Source organism: Drosophila miranda, chromosome 4, assembly GCF_003369915.1.
Source record: "Drosophila miranda strain MSH22 chromosome 4, D.miranda_PacBio2.1, whole genome shotgun sequence".
In the NCBI taxonomy this organism is placed as follows: Eukaryota; Metazoa; Arthropoda; class Insecta; order Diptera; family Drosophilidae; genus Drosophila; species Drosophila miranda.
This window is the reverse complement of record NC_046677.1, coordinates 24,964,940-24,984,242: the sequence shown is the minus strand read 5'-3', so window position 1 is coordinate 24,984,242 and position 19,303 is coordinate 24,964,940. Positions and strand designations below refer to the sequence as shown.

General features: G+C 40.5%; 1 protein-coding gene and 1 long non-coding RNA gene across 14 annotated transcripts in view; one reads left to right on the top strand and one right to left on the bottom strand.

The window, feature by feature from the left end:
- Positions 1-147: 147 nt before the first annotated feature.
- LOC108163649 (eukaryotic translation initiation factor 4E-binding protein Mextli) lies at positions 148-6,385 on the bottom strand. Of its 8 annotated transcripts, XM_017299065.2 has the most exons (10): positions 6,341-6,385; positions 4,394-4,959; positions 3,999-4,326; positions 3,846-3,917; positions 3,498-3,558; positions 2,870-3,213; positions 2,730-2,803; positions 2,275-2,665; positions 2,087-2,205; positions 148-683 (listed from the first exon to the last, which is right to left on the bottom strand). In XM_017299065.2, exons 2-10 carry the CDS (start codon positions 4,790-4,792, stop codon positions 570-572), a joined length of 1,902 nt encoding a protein of 633 aa, XP_017154554.1. In that variant the 5' UTR covers positions 4,793-4,959; positions 6,341-6,385; the 3' UTR covers positions 148-569. The 8 variants fall into 8 exon arrangements, with proteins under 8 accessions (XP_017154554.1, XP_017154552.1, XP_017154553.1 ...); XM_017299063.2 differs by having other exon boundaries at positions 1,883-2,205; positions 2,730-3,213; XM_017299064.2 differs by having other exon boundaries at positions 2,730-3,213.
- A 2,425-nt stretch (positions 6,386-8,810) lies between these two features.
- The window catches only part of LOC117189045, a 23,462-nt gene continuing 12,969 nt past the window's right edge, over positions 8,811-19,303 (top strand). For 2 of the 6 annotated variants that reach the window (XR_004473095.1, XR_004473094.1), the window contains exons 1-2: positions 8,811-9,085; positions 12,129-12,266. This is a non-coding gene — a long non-coding RNA (uncharacterized LOC117189045). Of the gene's footprint in view, positions 9,086-9,180; positions 10,033-10,420; positions 10,917-10,943; positions 11,291-12,128; positions 12,267-19,303 lie in introns of those variants that run through there. The other 4 variants (XR_004473097.1, XR_004473096.1, XR_004473098.1 and 1 more) reach the window with 4 other exon arrangements.

Sequence of the window (19,303 nt, the reverse complement as noted above, 5' to 3'; positions counted from 1 at the left end):
TGCTTGGGGGAAATGAGAAACGAAACGATTCAATTTCAAATTAAAATAATATGTGTGGTGTGGCGTCATTCTCTATTGAGTTATTAAAAATGCATTCCATTCCCCTTTTATTTCGCTTCGAGACCGCTCATTCGTGTTCAGTTTAGCTGCATTTTGTGAATTAGTCGAATTATAATTGGGGGAACTCGTTGGAACCAACACCAACCCCCGTAGTCCTTATTCACGTTTCTTCGTTGGAACTTATCTAAGAGCTTCGTTAAATTTTCTAGCTACTCGTATGTTGAAAGTTTTTATTGCTTGTCGTTCCTAGATTCTATGGGTTAGTGGGTGTGTGTTTAGCATTCTTCTTCTTCTGAGTTTGTTTTTTCATTTTTTGTTGTTGAAAAGTTTTTTGGTTTTTTTGGTCGTTTTGTTTTGTTGATTAGTTTTGTTAGCCGCTAGAGCTAAAAGCATTGAAAGATTATAGTCTAGCTCCGTCCGAAAGGACATTATCTATATATATTATATTGTCAGTTGGGTGGGCCCGATTCTGCAGAGAAGAGGGGCTGGTACTGGGACTGGTTCTAGGTCTATTCATCCAGAATCTCGGCATCGTCGGCTGCTGCAATATCTCTTGTGGCGTCAGTCTTGATGCTAACCAGATATTTGTCCCCATCAAAGCGCTGACTCTCATCCTGTAGATCCTGTTTGCGAACACAAAGAAATTCGATTAGGTTTTTTTTAAAGGAGTCTTAAGACTAACGTTCCAGCTAAAGCTTACCTTGGACGGATATAACTAGTGTACATTTACATATGGAACAGATTAGTGCGTCAGGTTTATAGCTATTACAAGCGGGCGTGTTTTTTTTTGGAAGCGATTTACAATGTGTCTTGTATGTCTTTTGTGTGGTGTGGTGTGTTGTGTTGTGATTTAAAACCCAACCAAGCTTTACTTTCGACTTTTTAAGTCTTTATTTTATTTGAAATATATGTATAGGTATGTATACATATATGCACGTATAAATTGTATGCTTTTGGAGTGGGGGAAAAAAACTCTTAAATATAGCTTTTGTTATATTCGCAGCCCAATCATTGCTTGGATTATACTTTGTTATAAGTCTTATTAAAATGTTAATTACAGTTTATGTTATGTAAAAATGCGCTTAAATGTGCGTTTGTGTGTGGTGTTTCTTGTTAATTTTATGTGTGTGTGGGTGGAACGGTTTAGACCGCAATCCTCATTCTAAACTCTAGCGAAAAACTAAATCTGTTTCACAGCCAAAACACAGATTCTTCCCTTAGTTACATTTTATAAATTTAATTTTCATTACAACGCATGTTTGTATGGGTATGTGGTTACTACTACGTCTATGACTAGCAAAAAGTTTCGCTTTTCAATTTGTTTGTTTTGGTTTCGTTATATCTAGAACTACATGGGCTTGAGATTGCGTGAAAATCTTATTAATTCTATTCGATTCGATTCGATAGAGAGATTGGATTGTTATCTGTTGCAAATGATCAATCAATTGCAGATTCCAAGACTAGATCATCAAAGAGGAATGATGTATTGTGTAAGATCAAACGAATACGTATTTCTGATACGTAATGAATGAATGAACATTTAAACGAAAGTACGATTATTGTTGAGCTCTGGATGCGAGTGATCATCGAACCAGGCCATTAGGCACTCATCATCCTCTGTATAGCGTTGGAATATGGCTTTTGCCTGCGACAGAGAATGATTTGAATGCAAAGGCGGTAAAAGCGGCTGCTGGCGACACTTTGCTTGTGTCTTAGCACCCATTGTGCTGGTTATAATTTGCAATTGCCTGTTGTACAGATTCCTATCGGACTCTGCCGATGGCTTTGGATTGCGACGGAGCTCACGCTCTTGGGGACTTACTCTAGATTGCTTGTTAGTTTCGGTTAAAGTGCTTGAATCACTAGAGCTTTCTGTGGTTGCGTTTGCGACTGCGACCTGCGCATCGCCTTCGGGATAAATGGCTGTGCTAGCCGTTGTTAATGCGAATGATTTGGGTGCATTGGTGATGGAATCGAGGCTCGACGACGGACGACATTTTAATTGCACATCGGGCGAATGAATTACCTTGTTGCGCACAATCGACGGCGATGTCTCCAACATCTTCTCCCAATCGTTGGGCAGGGCCCAGGCATGCGGACTGTGCGAGTAGTAAATCAAGTGTTCAATATCGTAAGAGACGCGTGCTGCCAGAGAAAAGAATTATTAAAACAAGAATTATTTAAACATTTAAATCAAACTTCATCATATCTTACATGCACTTGTCTTCAGTGGACGCTCCTCCACGTCGAGCTTCTCGCGGGCTCCCTTACTCTCAGGCGTAGACTCCTTGCGTGAGAAATGGCTGCGACGTGAGCGTGCCAAGCCGTTCTGATTGGCAGCATTCGGTGAAGCTCCATTGGTCGCTTCGGTAAACACTTCATCGTCACCGTCGCCGTTGTTGTTGGCCGAGGAGGCGGCATAGTTCAGTCCGATGCCGCTGTCGGCCAAGGGCAGCATAAACTGTGGCGGACCAGCTCCGGGCAGCGGTGTGGATGGAGTGGTCACGGGGCTAACAAGAGAGGTGCCATCAAAAGCGGCGCCAGCCTCCATGGAAGCCAAGAACTCCGAGCTGCTGAAGTAATCGTCCAGGACGAGCTTGGCCACCTGCACGGACGAAGGTAAAACGAAACAGGATTAGCTGCATTGGACACGTGGTCGATCCACTCACGCGCACTAGCTCACAGCAGTCGCCGGTTATCTTGATCAGACGCTGGCCCACGTTGACCGTGAACTTGTATTCACCTACGGAAGCATCGTTTGTGGAATATGAGTGCATAAGCAGCTGTTGGCTGGGTCGCAAAACTTTACCGGCAGCAGCTGTTGCCTGCGCCTGGGCTGCTGCGGCGGCCACCTGAATGGCGGCAACGTGCTGGTGGTGGTGCTGCTGCTGCTGATGCGCCTGTTGGTGCTGCGAGATCTGGGAGATCTGTTGAGCCGCAGCCTGCTGAGCAGTCATAAAGTTCTGGGCCGAATTGAAGCTTAGGCGGTTCGCCAGGCGGCTGCCACCAGGAGTGCGCGGCTGAACCACCACGGCATCGTCAGAGTTCGAAGAGTTGAGGGACGAGCACGACCCGCCGGCCGCTGGGGCAGGCTCCAGGCGCACCGGCGAGGCGTTGCGGCGAATGGTGTCCTCCATCAGTTGCTTGGCGTAGCTGTCGCAAAACGAAAACATTTTTTTGTATAACATGCGCTAACTATAGTAAATGCAAAATGGCTGCCAATTGATTGGAATGTGGGAATGTTTTTCAGTTAGATTAGTTATCTTAAGCCGCGCTGCCAGCCTTGCCAAAAAATATCGCACTGAAGAAGCTGTATGCGACGGTGTGTAGCACTGGTCGACTTAAGATTCCATTTAAATTTATAGCTTTATATTTTCTGATATTTTCCGCCAATTGGCAATCCCTTATTGGAAAAGAGTGAAAAGTTTGGGACTTACTTAATCTTTTCTTCCGCCGGTCCAGTGATCTGCACCAAACGTTCCTTGGCGCCCGGGTTGACTGAACAAAATATGGTATTAATAATCTTGTGTAATCAATAAATATGCGTGTGAGTGCTATAAACGAACAAAACGAAAAAATGGAATCAAACACCTTGGTCACTTTTATGTAAATGGGGAATTAAAGCTGCATTTTTATGGGGCAAACGCTTGGGCAGTGTGTTGCAGGCGAGTTAGAAACGAAAGTTAGAAACGAAAGTTAGAAAACAAAATGAAGGGCAAGTGCAAATGCAGTGGGTAGTCCTTAGGTCTAGCGAACAGGCTGAGAGAGAAGGATCTGGGCGTTACCTCTTTGAAACGATATGATAGTTTCGCTTAGCTCCTCAATCATGTGGACGCGTCGTCCTTTGATGCCCATGACTGAGCAGACATGGTATTTGGAATACATTTGTTCAAAGATTAAGTTCAGTTTTGGGGAGTGGTGGCAAGCGACACACTCACCTTTGCCCGAATCAGCATTGCGGATTACCACCTCGTCCTTGCAGTAGGTTTTTCCCGGTATCTTCGTCGGCTTGAGGAACTTGCCGGAGTTCCGAATGACTTCACCTGGGTGCAGCAGCATGTGCTGCTGATTGGGTGAGCCCACGGCCGCTATGGCGGCTGCCTGGGCCGCGGCAGCTGCCGAGGCTGCGTTGAAAACAGCGGCAGCAGCAGCGGCAGCTCCGACATTGATTCCGGCGCCGCCGCCGCTGACACCGAATGTGGGGGAGGTGCTGAGAAAGCCGCCTTGTTGACCGCTGGCATCATGTTGGTATGGCTCCGGGGGTAGCTGAAAGAACGAGTTCATAAGAAGTATAAGAGACCATCAGAGACACTCTTTGGGAAGGGGGACCCACCTCATTGGAGACCTGCTGTTTGGACTTGTAGTAGGCAATTGTGTCATTGTCCTCCCAGCTTTTGGCACGTAATTCGATCAGTTCGAGCAGCTTAAGGCGTGTCATTATGTTCAGACGTTCGTCCTGCGAAGCATTGCGAAACACAACGAATGCCCGATCCAGCGTATCCTTGGACACCGCCTCCAGCTGCGGCCCATGAACCCGCAGATTGTGCAGCAGCAACGTTATCGACTCTGTGGTCGTGTTGCACGACTGCAGACCCACTGTCACATTATCTATGAGCTGTATCAGCTCCTCAATCACCAGATAGCTGTTCTTCAACGACGATCGCGACTGTGTCTTGAGCGGACGCGGCGCCTCAATGTTTTTAACAGCGCGTCCCAGGTGTGTGTGTGCCATTTTCGTATGGGATTCGAATTCAGTTTAGTATCGTCTCTGTTTCTCTGATTTGTTAAATAAATATGTATTTATATCTGTCAATATGGATATGGATATGGGTCGTTCGTTTAATGTGATTCAAGAATTTGTGAATTGAAATCGTAGAAGCGTGTTTTCCGCACCTCCCCCTGTAAAGAAATAGCCGATTATGAGAAATGATTATAGACTCTGTTTAACGTTACTTGCTACCCAAAGCAGATATCCCATACCATACCCCTCAGAGGAACAGGTGTACCCAGCACCTACAAACCTACATATGTATCTGTATCTAGCTATGATTGCGCTAAGCGGCCTCGATTCTGGCCTGCACCCTACGGCCTTCCCTCAAAAAACTGCGACGCAACTTTGTCTAATGTTTTAAATACTTTGCGTACTTATGTACATACATACTATATCTTTAGTCTTAATGATGTGCACCTTTGATAAGCAACGGGTTTAGCTGATAAAATGAGATTTATCTATGGTTTAATGTGGCTGCTGTTGCTGGCGCACACCGAACCGAAACTTAACCCATTGGCATCTGGCATGTGGCGGCCTGGCTGAATCATTCATTCGTCAATAATTGCAAAATAGTTAAAAGAAATAAATACATAATGAATGACAATAGGAAATTCCATGCTCCGTTGGGTCGAAGCATAGATACCCTAATGGAGCGAAAATATGATAACAGATTGGTATGGCAACTATTTTTGGGCAGATTTTTATGTTTACTGGTTTCCCTCTTCTACGAGAACTTTCCCGTTTCACGTTTCAAACTCTTCGTCAATGATAGAGCACCCTCCCAACATCTTCTTGGGTATACAAATGGTTTGCATAAATGGGAACAACAAACGGACGACCACCATTCCATTTGTGTGCGGTGGCAGCAGCACAAACAGCAGAGGCAGCGGCAGCGGCTAATAGTTGTTGCTGGTGTTGGTTTAGCCTGACTTTCGCTCCATGCACAACAGATTTTTTAAAAATATTATTTACAGCCACAACAGCAACAAGAACACAAAAATTACAAAAAACTGAAACAGTCTGCAAGAGCGGAATAGCGATAGAGCGCGCGAGCGGGCGGGTCGATCAGTCGCACTTATTCTTATTTCTTATTGAATCATATGTCGAGAATAGCAACAACAAAAATGTGTTCTGCCGACGATGACGCCGACCGCGCAGTCACCGTCGTTGGGGCGTTGGGGGCTTGAATGTAGCAGCAATTGCCGTTAAAAGTATTCCCCACCGAGGCTCCAACTCCATCTTTATTGGCAATTAAGCACTTTAAACACAGTTCGGATGAAGAACTCTTCGAAATTAAATAATATTCTTGGAGTGTGGGAGCAGCCAGAACGAAGAAACTACGCGTTGGCTGCGCAGCGACTAACTTTGCATTTGTATATTCTTACAACTTCTAGGCACTGTCCACTTCACAATCACTGTCCCATTCGAGTAGCTAATACTACCCCACTAGTACTTTTAACTAAACTAACGTGGATTTAGTTAAAATGAGTAAAAAGCAAAAAAGATTACCAAAAAAATCTCTGCTGCCAAAATCGTTTTGATCAGTGTGACCCTCAGAAATGGGGGTCGAAACATACCGTCTCATTTGAAAAATATACCGTAAATATACTGACGCATTCAAGTTCAATCTTGCATATTCCTCGTTTTGTATCTTCCGACGAATATTCCCAGCTATATAGAACATTTAGGCATACTCACATAATTTTATACGAGAGATGAATCAATTGTCTAAGTGTCTGGCTTGTTTTAAATACTTGCTTTTATTGGACTTTGCGTAAAAAAAGGTTTTGGCGAAAAGGGTCAAACAAACGTAATAAAACGTAAGAGAAAAATCGTTCCAATTGTTCAATTTCTTTATTCCGTTGAATAATGCTGCCTAACTAAAACCATTAGCTCTGCCCACATATGTTTAGGCCATTAATGAATAAATTTTCTACCTGATTGACTACTTTTAAGTACTCTCTTTTATTGTATAGTGTATAAAACAAGGTTTAAGCAAAATAGGTAAAAAAAAACCAGTGGCAACGTAAGTATGGAATGTAAGGGACATTGTTGAGTGGAAAAAGGACATTGTGGCGGGAAAAAATCCCGCCACGAAGAGAGGATATCACAAAATAGAGTGTAAGTCCCATAGAAAAGAGAGCAAGTCCCAATAAAATATACGGTCTCACTCTAAAAAATACCGAAAATGTATCATATTCCTCGTTTTTGATCCTCCGTGGAATATGACTAGCTATGACTATATAGAACTTTCAGCCATGCCCACATAATTTTAGTCCGTCGATGATACGTCGTCGATAAGACATGATAGGTCACATCATAGGCTTTTGTATACCCTATTTCGTTAATTGCATATGAAGATAAAACGTAATTTATATAGACTTTTTCTCAAATTGATATGTCTTAGACATATTCAAGTACATTATTAGTATCTTGTATATATTTATCTCGATCCTGATACCTACGAAGACTGGGATGAAAAACATTTTCCCTAAAGTATGAGAACTAGTGTTGCCGGAAATTATTGTTGTCAACCGGTTATTCACCAATAAATACTCGTTTTTTATCTTTCGTCGAATATTCCCAGCTATATAGATCAATAGGCCCTGCCCACATAATTTTTTCCGATTAGTGAATCAATTTTCTACGTGACTTGCTTGCTTTAAATACTCCCTTTTATTAGATTGTGTCTAAAAGAGGGTTGAGCTAAAAAGGTCAAACAAATAAAACGTAAGTGAGTAATCGTTCCTATTGCTCAATTTTGATATTCCGTTGAATAATGCTAGGTAACTAAGACTTTCAGCTCTGCCCACAAAATTTCGCTGTGATAGCTTTAAAAAAGCGACTAACTAGTTTCTCCATATAATGGAGCCAGATAACAAACATTTCGGCAGTCATATGATATAGAAATAATATGTGTATCAGGGTTTGTTATCCCCATTTGCAAAAGAATTATCCTTGGCTATAGTTGAATTAGCATTACTAGGCTTAAAGGATAACGCAAAGAGAGATTGTGCTTAAATTTTTGAAATTGGCGCCCACTCAAAGAGTGCTGATAAACGGTGGGGAAAAGTACAACAAAGTGTGGGGACTATACACTGTCAAACATGGATAATGGAAATTTGTTTGATTAAAAAAATTTTGCTATTGAAGAAGTTTGTAATTCGTTATATATAATGCATTTTTGTATATTAGAAACGGTTTCTTTGACCATGAGCCTTTTCCCGACTTTCGGCAAATTGCTTTCGGCAAAAGTAAAAGTATCTTTTTGTGATCTTTTTTACTGTAAAATATAAATTTAACTTAAAAAAAATTAATTAGAAAATATTAGAAAAAGTTTGTTTATTATTAATATATTTTATTTTGTATTATTTAAATTAATATTGAGGATTTCTTTTAAATTTTAAATAAATTGGCTAACCCTTATGCTACGTAATGGGGTGGTTAACGTTAAAGGGGAAATGCATCTACACAAACGCACACACATGGAAGTACAAGCACCAGCAGAGAGAGCGAGGCAAGCTCATACACTAACAGCCACCTGACTAAGAGAAAGTGCAAGCTTTGGTGCTCTCTTTGCGAATATTTGTTGTTGCTCCGCGTCATTCCTTTACTTTTGTTGTCTCTTGAGTGTGACGCTTTTTATACCCGATACTCAAAATGAGTATAGGGGTATATTATATTTGTGGTGAAAGTGTTTCCGAACCCGTAAAGTATATAGTGGCATCCACAATTTTGAGCATAAAATGACCATATCTACCAGATTGCCGATCGGATCATTATTATAACCAAATGGTTACGCAGCGCCCGACGACACGCTCTGACTGATTTTCTGTCTCTCTCGGAGAACTATACTGACTAAGTATCGGGTATAAATGTAGAGTTGCGGTCGCAGCAGCAACTCACAACGTACCGACTCGTTTTTTTTTTGTCGCCGGCACAGTCGACGCTGTAGCGGCGCTGCATTTCATTTTGAAAAGTTGCACATTGCGGTTCTTCGTGCTCTCGCGTTCCGACTGCCGCTGCTGTTTCTTTCGCCTTCTTTGGAGTCCGTCCCCCTGCTCCATGTTGGTTGTACGTGTGTTTCTGTGGCTGTGTGTGTGCATTATTTCGCGTAATGACGCGTCGTCGGAGTCCGTTATATTTCGCATTTCGTACTGTGCCATAAAATTGTAATGCTTAAATATTATCGTCGGCCTTCTCATGTCAGATTTGCATTTTGACAGGTGCGCTGCCGACTAGCGATCAACACTGGTAAGCATCACGACCAATGGCGAAAGAAAGATAATACAAAAAATTCGCCGATTACAGCACACACACATATGTATATGTATTTACATGCAGTTCCCATCTCAAGGCATATAGGTTTAAGGGGACGCTAGGCAGGCCTACCATAGATTGAGGAGAAGGAGATGCGTATTTTACTGTTATAATTCAGTTGAGTGCGTTACGACCATGGTATATGTGTATAAGAGGAGTAATTCCTGATCTTCCCAGTTGCCTATTAAGTTGCTAAAGCTTTTGTTTGGCATACCGCACCTTGCATCGATACACCTTTTGCCTGCAGTTACAACAATTGCAAGAGAGCGGCACCCACAGTGAGAGTAAGAGCCAAAGAGTGCAGTGCTCTGTGCAAAAAACTGCCACGCAAAAAGGCGGCCGGCTTGTAGGTGCCCCCTCTGTCTACCCTTCCCTCTTACCAACACCTACTCATATGTGTGGTACTGCAGCTCTCCCTTCGCTGCACTTCGTCTTCTCGTATGAGTGTGTCTGTGTGCGATGCACTTGGTGCGATTCATTTGCTTTTATTACCATTTCTTGCTTCACCCTTTCCCCCTCGGCCCCAACCACTCGCCGTCGCTGCGTTGGCGTCGCTGACGCCGCCATCCTCTCTCTCTTGCGTAGGGGGGACTTTCCGTATATAAGGTGGCAACCCTGGCCCGGACATAATGCGTTGGAGAATCAGTTCTGTACCCTTTTCGGCCAGTCGGGAGCGCGACTTTGAATTGCATGGAACGGTGCCGTATCGGGGAAACACTGCAATTGCAAAAAGAGAAAGAGAACTTTATAAAAATAAATTACCAAAGACATTCCAAAAAAATATAAAATGCCAGCGGCAATGACAATAATTCAATGCAAAAGTGTGTGCAAAACAAGTGGAAAACTGTTTTTGAAAAAGCAATGATCTGATAGTGGAAAAAGTATGGATTTTTGTGATAAATAATTTAAATAATTGCATCAAATATTAATTTAATTACAATTTGACGTATTTAAACAGATGTAAATGTACATATGTAAACGTATTCTCTCTAGAACTGATATTTTCGTTAGAGCTAAAATAGTTTATCATCATTAACAAAAATTACACTGAAACATGTTTAAATATTAAAGTATTTCTGAACATTTCTAAATTGGTTTTTAAAATTAATACCAAATAGTTAACCTTAAATGTGACAAAGGTAAAAAAATAAAGTTTTAACAAAATTAATTAAACTCTAGTCAAAAATGTTGTAATACTAAAATCTTTGAAAGGAATTCTCCATGAAATGAATATTTTAACAAGTCAAAATATGAACAATCTAAAAATATATATAGTATTTCTGAAAAAACTTCGAAAACCGAAAATTCTTTAAAAATTAAAAGCGATTAAAACGCGTTTTCCCTGTGGAATGGAATGGATGATGACCTACGACAAAGGAAATGAAGTCATACTAATACACAGACACAGACACACATATAGTGCTCCCTCTGCCTCTCTCTCACACACACACACAAACACCCTAGAGAGTGCTCTTGCATGTGTGAGTGCTCAAAGTGCAGGCGGTGCTCTGGCGGTGGGGGCAAAAAGCGAATAAGCAAAAACAGAAGCAGTCGCAAAAACAAGGAGAGGCGGCGGCAGAGGAGAAATAGAGAACGGGCCCTACCAACAAACAACAAAAACAACTTTGACAACGGATTGCACTGCGCATGCACATGCATGCACACTCTGGCAAACATATGCACACAAACACGCACGCAAGCTCACACATATATAGTGATCTTACGCCGGTATTGGTGCTCTTTTGTTCGTTGACTGCAAAAAAAGGTGAAGAAAAATCAAAAAAAATAAATGGATAGGAAGAAAAAGTTTTGCTCGAGACCGGAAAATGTAATAAAAACATAAAAACATTAAAAACGGTGCAACAAAAAATATATTTATATATTAAAATGCAGAAAAAACATTGATTGCTGAAAATACATTTAAAAGTGCCAAGAATGGAGGACAAAACTTTAGTAAGATCAAAGAAACAAAATAAAGTAACAGAAATACAGTTCAAAAATGAAAAAAACACTAGTACATTCTAAAAATTATGCATAAAAATAATAAAAAATAAAAATGCATATAAACGCATACATGAATAACAATTTGAAAATATTCAAAAACGCTTCAAAAGCTCAGAAGAAAAACAAATACTTTCTGTGAGTGAATTTTCCTGAAATGGTTGCCTTTTCCTTATCCTTTTTTTTGTGCGTTTACTTTGCTTTTAGTTCCCTTTATATTTTACTTTATGTGAAATTTTTGCTGTTATGCCAACGGCAGTTGAATGCACTCTGCCTTTACCTCGGTCGTCGCTGCCCCTTTGCTGATAATGATAATGAAATCATTAAGTATTATACATATTAAATTATAATTACAGATGTTTCTGCTTGTTGAAAACATTTAAAAATATTAAAATTAAATTTTAAAAGAGAACTTTCAAGTATTTGTGAGATTTTCAAAACTTTTTGTCAGTATAGAATTTTAATAAATATTTTAAACTATTTTTCTGAGTCATGCTCTAGAGTGTCCTCGCCCGACCTTGAATAAAAAAATGTATGTAAAATGAACAATTATAAAATTCCGAGGGAAGCACTACACTGACATTATATTCCACAACCGTCCAATGCAATCCCCAAAATTACTCATGAATTACTTATCATAACTCAGCATTTCCATTGAAATCAAACTCCAGAACAATGAAATATGAGGCAAAAGCTGGGGCAGAAATGATGTAAATAATATACAAATTTACAGATAAAGAAATAAAAAAATAAAATATCAAATAAAAGAAGGCATAATTTATGAAAAGTATGAAGGGAAAATTTAAGTAACTAATTCAATTAAAAACTACAGTTTTTTTAAACTATTTTCAACAAAATGCAATCAAATTGAGGACTTTTATGCATCAACAAGAATTGTTTCCTTTTTTCTTTCTTTTGCATTTCATTTAATTATTGGTGTTGTTTTTGTTGTATTCTGTTTTTTTGGTCAACGAAGGAAAAGAGTGCGACACCATGCCCCTCGCTGGGCCAAAGGACAATGGTTCAAGTGCAAAGAAGATGCCGCCCAGCACGACGAGCATGCAACAAGGACGGAGCGACATGCAAGGACATTACGAGCGAGCGAAATGCCGTGGTGAGTTTCTCATATTGCGTATACGCCATGTGTGGTGGATAGGACACAGAAGCGACAGAGAGAGGGCGAAAGCAGAACTATTTATGGAAAGGGGAAGAGGGAGCTCTCCTCAGCCTTGATTCCGCCCTTGAACTAACATTCAGGGAACAGGGTACTACTATTCCCGGCTACCGGCTCCAAGCTCCTCCTGGTCTACTCTACCATCTCCTGGGGTGTCTCCTGGCTTCCCTTCTCTCCCCTTTCTAGACAGATGCGTTCGCTTCATTTGCTTCGCTCCCAGCAGCGGGAGGGCGGGCCAGGAGTCAGCACAGCTGGAAACCAGTTAAGGGACACATCAGAGCTGGGGTTGGGGGGACTTGCTGCAAGCTGCATATGTTGGCAGTCGAGCGTTTATTCTGTTTGCGGTCTCTGCTGTTTCAGAGCGTGTGTGCCCCCATGATGTCCTTGCAACAACAATGGCAGGCTTTTGACATTGATTTTGTGCATTCTGCAGATGTATTATTATGTGTGTGAGTGTGTGTGTGGCAATTGTTGGACTACTGTCAAACTCCTAGTCCAACTCCTATTCCAGCTGTCTTATGTCATGGAAATTTGTCTTGATTTTGGCTCCAATTTCCTTAGATTTGTGTGCCACACAAATCGATGGCACAATTTAATTGGTTCCTTTTTTTAACAGAAAATCAATAAACAAAATAGTTGAAATATGAGAAGTAAAGGGATGTTGGGATAACATTGATCTTAAGGTGGCTTTTATTTGTTTAGCTTGGCATTTCATCGATAAAATGTGGTCACATTTGTTGAAAGAGTTGATTAATAATTAAAAGCAAATAAAGAACAAAAGATACAGCAGTGGGACGTATAGAAAATAGAAGAAGATACTGTCCTGTATACGTTTTTTTTATATAAATGTTTCCTCCTTTGGAAATATTTTAATCTTTAATCTTTTCTGAATTTTCAGAAAAATATTCCTTCTTTACTTCAGGTTTCAATTTGAAAAGATTTCTGCCGTTTTTCGCTATAAATCCTGATTTCATGGCAACCCAAAGAATACAATACATTCTATAGCCAGAAAAAAAAACCGATTTCTCCGCACTTATTCGCCATTTCTCCCAGCCACAAATCAATTCCTGAGAGTCTGCTCCGTAAAAGCTTATCGAAATGCACTGCATTTCGCTTTTCCCTCTTTGCAAATCATTCAAAATTGATGCGTAATAAATGCAAAAATATATACAAAAGAGGGAGAAAACAATATAATAAAAACTGAATTGAGAATGGAATAAGAATGAGAATGAGAGAATGGTGGAGAGGGTGGATGAAGGAGAAGCAGCAACAGCAGCAGAATGGGGACGCGGGAGGAGAAAAACTACAATTGAGCAAACAAAAGGCAACGTAAAATGTTTGCAAATTGAATTTCAAGTAAATATGAGCAATGCAATGTGAAAACTAAATATACAGATACAATTTCAAACAGAAAAGATACATATTCACAGATGCAGAGATGCTCACACACAGATACTACCTTCCAGAGAGATACAAACAGTGCTGCCAAATGGATGGCAATGTCTGTATCTGTATCGTTTTGTGTGTGTGTGTGTGTATCTTTGTATCTATCGAATGCAGTTTAACGCTTTAAAAGGAATTTTGTAGTTTATGCAGGCTGGCGATGCAGCGTCTATATAAAGTTTTCCTCTGCCTCTGGCCCTGCCCCTGCCCCTGCTCTAGCCTCAATCTTGCTGTACTCTTTTTCTTAGTCACTGGCACTCTCTCTATCTCTCTCTCTTGCGCTCGCCCAGTCTATGACTGTACTATGTTACAACTATGGGAACGACGTCATCGCCATAGCCATTGCCATCATCAACCAGCATCAGCATCGCAACATCAGGAGGTGGCATCGGTCGTCTAGCAGCCTCATCCTCTTCCTCTGAAGGAAGAAGAATCCCAAGAAGCAAGGAATACACACACACACTTACACAAAAAAATCATACAAAAAACTAGCCGCAACAACAATGCAATGCCCCCACCAGCCACCCAGCCACCATGCCACTTGCTTCCATCTTCCATCGGAGTCAAGTCCATGTTCTTGGCTCTCTCTCTCTCTCTTTCGCTCTCTATCTCTGCTTGGCTTTTGTGTATCTATAGAATATGCTGCCTGCTACTCTGGTGCTGCTTCGTGGCAGAAGATGCATCTTTCGGATAGCTAGAGAAGAGCACTATGATGGGGTGGGGTGGGCTGTTCGTTGTCTCTGGATGGAGGAGGAGGCTGTTTGTGTGTCTCGTAAGCAGCTTAGTGCACAATTAAAGCCCTTTTTTTTTGTACCCACCGTCCTTTCAAGTGTCTTCTTTTGCAAAGTATTTCAATTAGAGGGAAAAACATATTACGCATACGCTGCATTGGCTCCGCTCTCCCGCTGAATTGGTCCAGGGCGAGGGGGGGAGGGGGAAATGCAGATTAAACGACTTAAAACATAGAAAAAATGTTGTTGGAGATTCTCCATTCAAGCGGAAAGTGCGTGCAATTATGGCGGGGCGGGAGCGGAGGGAGCGGCGGAAAGCTTAACTTAATGAAAGACTATTATTAAAAGAAAAGATGAAAGAAGACAGGAATTGGCAGCTTGAGAGGTAACTGAGTTTCTTGAGAATCAATCAGCAATGCATGGATCCAGAGGAAGTGGGAAAACTGCAGAAATTCCAATGAAATTCTTGCAGAAATTCCAAGCAAACTCTTCAGAAATTCTGCTAAAATGCATATGAATTCTTGTTGCTGATTAATGCCCGAGAAAAGAGCTGGAATTTGAAGGTATTAATGATATAATGATCCCATGAGAAGTAGGTAATGAATGTGACCCTCTAAAGGAAGTGAAAAGACTGTTGCAGAAGTGTGGGAAAATCTGTTGGAAGATTCCTTAATAATACTGAAGATATTATGATAAAGTTCTTTGTTGAATTGGCACTAGGAAGTAAATGAATTTTCAAAGGGAAAATAGTTAGTGGAGAAGAAGTAGAGTTTCTTGGGGATCTATTTTGATTGAACTGATCACTGAGATGAGAAAATTCTTGCGGAAATCCATCAGAGGAAATGGTAAGGGAATACTATATGTGGAATTATAGATTCGTTTTCAATTTAAGCAAAGAAATATCTCAAAACAGTGTCAATGAATGATCTTTCATAATCTTAAAAACCTCTTCAGCTTTTCCTATAGAAAGGATAAGCTTTATCTAATTCAAAAAGTAATAAATTCTTTGCAAGTTTCATAAGTGATTCATTTCATCCCTATAGGCTCCTCCTATATTTATCCCCCGAGATCCCCCTCGAACCTAAACACTCATCAGAGATGACCTCAAAATGCCATCCCAGAATCGCACAATCCCACAGTTGTGTATACGCCATGGGGGCTGAAGCTGTCTGTCAGAGACAGCAAACGGCAGGCAGCTGCACCTGCTTCATGCCTGTTTCCTGCAGGGCCATCAATAACTAACGAGCATAATCCTGGCCTGCCACCCGTAGGTACCCGTAACCCCCGTTGTCCCCCGCCTAATGCCCCGCTTAGGCATTCGAACCGGAGATGAATTCTGGTGGTAGCAAAGTGAGAGGCAGGGCAGAAACAGGAGTCAAAGGGAAACCAATGAACCCTCACGAGAGAGAGAGAGATTTGCCTGAGTGACTTTCGAGTCAAGGTGAGTGCGCATGTGCAACAAGCAGCAAGGATCTTGCCTCCAAAAATGCTACCATAACTGTACTTGAAAGCGGACAGAACGAAAGGGAAGACAACAGAAAAGAGGTAGCAACGTATTCAGAGCATGACCATTGACAAAAAAGGGGGAATCCTCAGATATCATGAAAGTTACGAGTATAAAAAGATAGAAATATATACGCTAGTACGTGTACGAGTACGAGTAGTATTTCTCATATAAAGGGAGACCTTTGTCTACAATTGAAACTTTTGCACAGTTTTTCCATATGTCTGGCTTGCGTATTTTATTCGCTTTTTTCGTTGCCGTCGTTCAAAATGCATCGTAATGAATGTCATCCGTTTCACTTTGAATTATGTCATCCACTGTTGTGTGACACACATTCCCAGACATAGAGAGAGAAATAGATACACACGCACACATTCGCACATATTAACATGGAGAGATTGCCCGCCTAACCAACTGCATTTCTCATTAGCAATAGAAAATGGCCTCCCCTCTTCTACAGGCTGCAAATTCCCGCTCCCTCATCTCCGCTCGTTTTGATCCGGTCTGGTCTCGTCTTTGGGGTTTCATAGAGACTTTGTTTCCGTTTTGACATTTGCTAACAAAATACCGCTGCTGATTAAACTTTTCAGCGATTTCGAGGTAAGGAAATTATACTACGAAAATATGGAGACACTAGAACTCGAACATTCGATTTTTCGAGAATTTAAATGCCTTGCGATAGCATCATCGTAGACTTTACATATTGGGATTCCCTCTTTTTAAAATTCTCGGTGAAGATCGGTCAAGATTTTTTGAGAAACATGCATAAATATATAAAGAATGATATCATACCAAAAATTCAAAAATGCAATCAGCGAAATAAAAACTATGTATTTTCAGGGCCAAATAAAACAAGCTATTCACCATTTTCTTTTTGTCCAAAAATATAGTATAAGATGCATCATCTATTTCTTCTATATATGTGGTCTGTGCGTCGATAAGACTATAATTTTGTCAAACATAACTCCTCCTCCAAACCAAACCCCTCTCCATCCCCTTTCCACATTATTCTCATGCAAAATGGCCGCCAATAAGCGTGTGACTTGACTTAAAAACAAACCCACAAACAATTCCCTCTCTCTCTCTCTCTCTCTCTCTCTGGGACTCTGTTACTAAGGCGAATGCTCTTCAACTATTGTTGCTATTGTTATTGCCTCTGCCTTTGCTTTTGCCTTTGGCTCTAGTTGTTTTATTGCTTTTCTCATTAATTTCAATTTTTGCTCATGTAAATGGCGTTCGCATATTGCGGGGTAACAATTTTTATTGACGTCGCGTCGCCCGTTTGTTTTACTTTTTTTTTCTTTTCTTTTATTTTTTTTTAATGATTAACATTTTTGCTGTAGCTAGAGCCACTGGCACTGGCACTGGCACTTGATGTTTTTGTTGTTGCCAGTTGGTCTAGCAAATTTTTTCTCAATTATTATAATTTGTTGCAATTGTTGAATCATCTCTCGTATTACACCACTTTTCAATTGGATGAAAATGCTATATCCGTGTTGCATTGTTGAATTATTTAAAGAAAATTAGGAGGGCAATTCCTAAAGGCTGATATGAGAGGATTATTTTTCGCACCGAAGCGTTTCTTTCTGTTGGTAAATGCTGCCGCCATTCGCATCACATTTTTATATACAAAAGATGTATTATTATTTGAATCAAGAGTGAATACGATCACATGTTTTTTTTTTTTTGTGAATATTTGGAAAAATTGTACACAAAAAAAGTTTTCTATGGCATGTCTTTATCATTAAATCGCACTCATTTTAGGCCGCTGTTTGTGAGTGTCCGAAATCAGATAAAATGCCATCAAAGTTCAACCCTTAGACATAGTCCTTATATCTTTGACATGGAAATTGCCAACAATTTTCTGTTGAACACCTAATTATGTTTCTCAAAATTTTTTAAGCCAAAAAAGTACACATTTCATTGAAACTTTCTCAACTTTTAACTGATATCCTGCCCCCAGAATGTAATGGTTATACCATTATTAATTTTTGTACTCAATTTCAAGGAATTTGTTGTATCATAATCGTAAAAACAAGAAAATTGCAGGCGATATCAACACCAGGCAAATCGCATTTAAAAATCGTTGCTGCGGAGAGAAATTGCTTTGCAAATTATATAGGAGCCGGCCACCCTAAGGAGTCTCTGCCTCTCTCCGTCTTCCACATTCCCCGATCCCCTTAGTATACACGTAACGGTATAACTAATTTATGCCGCCAGGCAATGAAGAAACTTCTAAAGAATTGGCCCGAAACATGACAACAACAAAAAACAGGAACAGAAACAGAACTGCAGAGAAATGAAGAAAGAAAAAAGAGAGCTAAAGGCGGAAGTTTGCCCAAGAAGAAGCCAATTGAATGCAGCAGGCAAAACGACTCCGACTCCAACTCCAAGAGTCCGAGACTCCAACGATTTGAACTCCACTGAAGAACAAGTGCAGTTAAGCGAGGCTTTAAAGTTTTTTTCGGTGAAAGGGTAGAACAAAAAAAAACAGGCAATCAAAAGGTTCTTCCTTTGAAATACACTATCTTTGGGGTTGGATGATTTTGGGGATTGTTAGGCATATAATGGAAATGGAAACTCGAACAGAATCAGATAACAGAATCAGAATCTCAGTATCTGAAATGTTTTCGTACTTGTATGCGGAGATATATCTGAAATATGGAATAAGTATATTATAGAATGCTACACTGATAGAATTAGGGAACGATTCGCAATGGATAATTTCCCTCAATGGTTTAAGGGTATCTTGTCTCCCTAGAGATGCAACTCCCTCAAACTCGTAAATTATTTTTAATAATTTATGTGGACTTAACAAAGACCAATCTATCTTTTTGATAGATGATTTTCTAGGTATTCATTTCATGGCAAATATTTCTTAAATTGTACCTACTTTCAATGAAGAAATTTTAAGCACGACCTTCAAGAGTAACCTTTAAGTGTATTTAGTGCCTCGACTAAGATGTTCGCTGACTTCCTTGACCTGTCATTCGATTAAAAGAGTGTGATGGTAGAAGTGTGAGGATTACAGAAGGGAAGTCGGGTGACAGAAGGGAAGTCTGGGAGTAAGGAAAAACGAGGGAGAGGAGAGGTAGAACACCAGTTAATTGCCAGCTGCCTTTAGCAGACGGAATGCAAGGAAGGAAGGAAGGAAAGACGGAAGGAAGACAGACACCAAAGAGTAATAGGAAGAAAAAGAACATCAAGCGAAAGAACTGCAACCGGTCTTTCTTTTGCTTAAACTTTTTACTTTTTCCTAGTTTATTTTGGTATAATTTGTGTGTTGTTTGAACCACGCG

Excerpts from the sequence above, each read along its gene's own strand:
- LOC108163649 (XM_017299059.2), bottom strand. The coding sequence starts at position 4,792 with ATGGCACACACACACCTGGGACGCGCTGTTAAAAACATTGAGGCGCCG. Across the intron at positions 3,918-3,998 it reads CAATGCTGATTCGGGCAAAG|TCATGGGCATCAAAGGACGA; the intron begins GTGAGTGTGTCG and ends ATGTCTGCTCAG. Across the intron at positions 2,666-2,729 it reads ACTGCTGTGAGCTAGTGCGC|GTGGCCAAGCTCGTCCTGGA; the intron begins GTGAGTGGATCG and ends TCGTCCGTGCAG.